The sequence below is a fragment of the Salvia splendens genome, chromosome 11 (assembly GCF_004379255.2).
Source record: "Salvia splendens isolate huo1 chromosome 11, SspV2, whole genome shotgun sequence".
NCBI classification, from domain to species: domain Eukaryota; kingdom Viridiplantae; phylum Streptophyta; class Magnoliopsida; order Lamiales; family Lamiaceae; genus Salvia; species Salvia splendens.
In genome coordinates, this window is record NC_056042.1 from 24,610,710 (window position 1) to 24,615,836 (window position 5,127).

The 5,127-nt window shown below is 36.0% G+C and overlaps 1 protein-coding gene across 1 annotated transcript; it reads left to right on the forward strand.

The window, feature by feature from the left end:
* LOC121755150 (transcription factor HEC2-like) lies at nucleotides 1-877 on the forward strand. The gene has a single exon (XM_042150429.1). It carries the CDS (start codon nucleotides 177-179, stop codon nucleotides 771-773), a length of 597 nt encoding a protein of 198 aa, XP_042006363.1. The 5' UTR covers nucleotides 1-176; the 3' UTR covers nucleotides 774-877.
* Nucleotides 878-5,127: the final 4,250 nt, after the last annotated feature.

The window sequence follows — 5,127 nt, forward strand, 5'->3', positions numbered from 1 at the left end:
TCACTATTTTATTCGACCTAATTCTTCTGCAAATCTTCTGATAAAACACTCACTCCACTCCCTCTTTTCTCCTCCTTACCCATCCATCCCTCCCTCCATTCAATAATTCACCACATTTTTTCCCTTTTCCTCACACCAAAACCAAAACACACTTCTATATATATTGAGTGAGAGCGATGGACATCGACTTGATGAAGAACGGCGGCGGCCAAGATGAAATGGAAATGATGCTGATGCAGATGGAGAACGGCGTCACCGAGCTTCCCATAATCGACTTCCAAAATCAAGTCAATAATTTCCAAAACCTAAATTCTTCTTCTTCCTCGCCGCCGCCGGCGAGCTCGATATCGTTTGCGGGGGAGGCGGGGCAGAAGAGGGGGTCAATGGCGGCGATGAGGGAGATGATATTCAGGATAGCGGCAATGCAGCCGATCCACATCGACCCGGAGTCGGTGAGGCCGCCGAAGCGGCGGAACGTGAGGATATCGACGGATCCGCAGAGCGTGGCGGCGCGCCACCGCCGGGAGAGGATCAGCGAGCGGATCAGGATCCTGCAGAGACTGGTGCCCGGCGGGACCAAGATGGACACGGCGTCGATGCTGGACGAGGCCATCCACTACGTCAAGTTCTTGAAGAATCAGGTGCAGTCGCTCGAGCGGGTCGCAGCGAATCGCCCCGGGGTGGGGTTCCCGGTGCCCATGACGAGCAGGAGCTATTTCCCCGTGCCGGGGAAGGGATACCATCAGGCGGCGGCGAACGTTCAGCATCTCTGAAATTGATGAGTTTGATTTTAATTTTCTAATTAATTTGCTTGATTGTTGTAAAGAAAGAAGCCTCTTTCGTTATTATTGCCAAATTATATGTCATGCATGTGAAATAATACTAATCTTTTGGCATACACTAATGTATTAATCAGAATTGTACTACAGTAGTATTTTATTGGTGTCTCCTTAAATATAGGAAAGCAAAGTATGGGGAAATTATCTATATTGGAGAGGAGATTGGAAGAAATGGAATGGTAGTTAAGTAGAGTCTGATTTTCAGTGCGGTTATCTTTAAGTGGAAAGGAATCGACACTGATTATTAGGCTGGGGTTTTACAGCCCATGTGCAAACTATCTCCAACCAGTATTGTTTATCACGTAACGAGAGAAGCAATCATGGAGTAGCATTAAAAGAGATGAGGGGAGGGACCAGTGGTGCAAAACTTGGTTTGGAGGATTTTTCATTGGAGAAAAAAGGTCAACTAGGTAGGAGTTTATATACAGTATATACACACAAACACATACACATATCTATATATATGCTCCTTAAACTGCTAACTTGTAGGTCCTGCTATGTGTAATTTGAGAAAACTCTAATCAGTTTCTGTCTGCATCGATCAGAATTCATACCATTTCTTTGGGATATGTTCTCATCGATTTAGCACTTTATGATGATTTAGTGACAACGGTTTGAGATACTAGAGGCGGAGTATATAATTGCTTTAACTTGAATTGATATGTTGGGATGAGTAGTCTTAGGAAGTTAGTCGATTTACAATCTTCGTTCTACGTTCATCAATATTGTGAAGTTAGAATTGGTAATCTCTTGATTTGTTCGAGTTGTTGTGGCATGAATTGTGATATTGTTCCTTAAGTCTTGTTATTAATGGAATACAAATGTGTTTGCGTGTTTATCTTGTCTGTGGGCGAGCAAGACTTAAGTTTGGGGATGTAATGTGAATCACATCTGCATGATTTTCCTCTTAATTTTATGTAATTGTTTCATGTATACATTTATATCGCTATCTCATTGGGGTGACCTAAAATTTGGCTCTCCACGTATGATTGACCACCTTGGTGTGCTGTGTGTGAAATGGCCTAATGAAGGAATGGATATATATCTTTGGTTAAAATATCACCAATATATATCTTTAAAAGTCTGAGTTTTTATTGCATAAGTTCCCAATCTTACATGAATCGCAAATTCTATTATCCAAAAGAAGTAACTTTACATTGAAAATAAGGGTTACGTGTTCACATAGACACATAAAAATGATATCACAAAATTAACTAAATAATGCCACCAGAGTTAATATAAAGAATGAACATGGAAGGACTGGCTGCATTGGTTGATGGTAATTAAACTTATTAGAATGGGCAATCTTGTGAGAGTGTGATATCTTGAAGGGTTTGAAAGAAGCAAGGGTATCAACTATCAAGAATCGTTGAACAAAATAGAATGTGAAGAAATAAAAGGATGAATTGATGGAAAAGCTTAGAAATATGGTAATACTAGTAATGAGTGTGTAAATTAGGTGGCATGAGTGTGGCCCATAGTCAGAGGAGGAGCTCGTGCGAATATTAATGCCAAAATCTAAATTGCAAGCATCAAAAAGCCAAGTGTAAATCATGAGCATTCCACGTGAACTTCTGACATAGTGCGGTGGTATCATACAACCATCACCACGGCCCTCTCACGTGAACCTTCTCCTACGTGTCACTCCACCTCACCATCTCCATCTCCATCTCCATCTCCATCTCCATCTCCATCTCTACTCACTACGCTCTTAATTAGGTTTTTCAATACTATTTCCTCATTTAGAAGAATGGGGGAGCCGCGCCAATGTAGGTGTCTGGCTCGGGAATGATAGGGGTGGGCGGCAACGAGTCCGGAGCCGGGGTATATCATTTTTAAAAGTAAAATAACGAATAGTGTTTGTTATATGTTTTACCACCTAAATTATGTTTTATCGTCTTATTATAACTTTTATGATTTAGCTGGAACTTTTAATAATAGGAACATTAAACATTATCTTGGTTCAAAAAAGATAGTCTTAATAGTGAACAACACAAATTTTAATGCAAAATTAGTAAAGTATAAGAGAAATAGTGGTTTTTTAAATATTTATTAGTGAAAAAATTGAGAAAAAACTTATGATTGATAGAAGTAGTACAAAAATAGCTCAAGTTTAAAAATATAACAATGTGAATTTTGATGGATTTGTAAAGATGACTCGAAATCTAAACACTATACAAAAAAGTTGAGATTATTGACAGAGTTACCGATGAACAAGTCGTGGATAATTATTGGCAAATAGGAGTACATTATTAAAAAAGAATAGTAGCAGATTTACTGTTACAATATTAAAATAATGACATTACGATTCTATGTCCTAAATTTGTTAATATCGTTGTATTACTAAATAATGAAAACAAAATTGCATATAGCAATTTAAAGACAATTAGAACTCTAAAAATCATGATCTCTAAATGGTTGTAGTTGACATTTTAGGAAGAGTTAGCAATTGTTTATGAGTTTACAACTCACATAGTAGATAGGCAAATATAAGCATAAATATTTTAGGGTTTGTTTTTATACCCCTTCAATTTTTCTTGGCGGTCAAACGTGTGAAGCAATAGAATGCTGTTTATCTTTAATTATCGAGATGATCAACTAATTAAAATAGTTAGTTACTAGGATTTGTTTTACAACAACATGATATTTATTGTGAGATGGGCAAGAATAAAATGTGATATTGAATATTTGTGGGTAGGTTGCTTCCTAATTCTGGACGGGGAGATGGTTATGTTTGTGTCTCAAGAGTCATGCTTCACTTAAAGCTATTTATTCTCCTCACCCAAATCTGAATTCAGTATCCAAATAGGAAAATCATTGCATATTGTAGAGAAATGAGAAGTGGTCAAACAATACCCATGTGATATTTTCTAGTGTGGCCCCATCTGGATTATTACTACATTTTAATTATACATATATAATGATATATTGGAGCCTCCTTTATTTTAATTTAATTTGGTTGGAGATATGCATGTCCTATGTAAATAAGGCAGGGGCATTAGCTTTACCTCCAAAGTGCATTGAATCCTTCCACCAATATCACATTTCATTTATACACCACTTTCCTGCTTTCCCTAAGGATAATTTTGTTATTCAATTATTTGCAATCTCTGCACCCCCATATTTCACACATACACATTAACTACTTATGCCACGATAAATGAGTTCTTTGAATTGGGTCAATATCGTTTTATGGCGTATATACGTACAATATATATGGGTGAAAGATCAAATTTTGAATCCATGAAATTACTAAAAAATTGTCATTCCAGTTACATGAAATTCAAGTAAAATTGTATACTGTGCACACAGAATTAAAGATATTTTAAAAAATTTAGGCTGCAAATCTTTCTATTATCCTACGATCGAAAAATGATCCACATTCCTAACAAAATCTCAACAAAAAATCTTTTTTCACTCAATTCGTTAAAGCAGAAACCCTAGTTTGTCGATTTCTTTGAGAGGAACCGGAATCTCCTTTTCACAATTGACTCGAAAAAATACAACTTTGTTGGGCTGAATTGAACAATAGCTGGTAAGGTTTAGGCAAGATGGGCCTCTCTTTTCAAAATCAACATGTAAATATAAATGGCCCAACTAGTATAAAACCATGAGAGCCCAATAATATATGCACATACATAAATATTTCCAAACTACAGCACCCTTTTTTCATAAGTCAACTTAATTAATAGACATGCATACTGTACATTCATAAAAGACAAAAAATAATTTTATTTATTAGTACTTAATTTCATAAATTTCCATAAAAGATTAATTTCAGAATAATATTCAAAAGTAAACTTGGATGAATTACGGTTTGAGTTAATTAAATTAAAAACAAAATATCTTATTTAGAATCAAAGAATTCTAGGGCCAAAAATTTGGGTAGTTACACAGTACTATCATTTTGGAATCTTCCTATCTAAACAGTTAACAATCTTATTTTAATGTCCTTAATAACATTAAAAAGTGTCCTTATCCGATTTTTTTGTGTGTGTCTTCAACTTAAACAACAACATGAATATAATAGTACAAGAATTTATTCTACTGTCTACACCTTTCTTGTAAGACCTTTATCATGGCCTTAATTAATCTCAATCGGGGAAGCTGCGCTTTAATCTGAACGCAAAATAGTTTAATTACCTCACATGTGCCACTTAATTAAATTGAACAGAAGAATTAAAGAAAAACAAGTGATCTTAGTTGGCATGTTATGACTTTCAAATATCTATCCAAAAACGATCAGATTGACACCTACGACTTCTCAGATGTGAATCCACGATTTTCT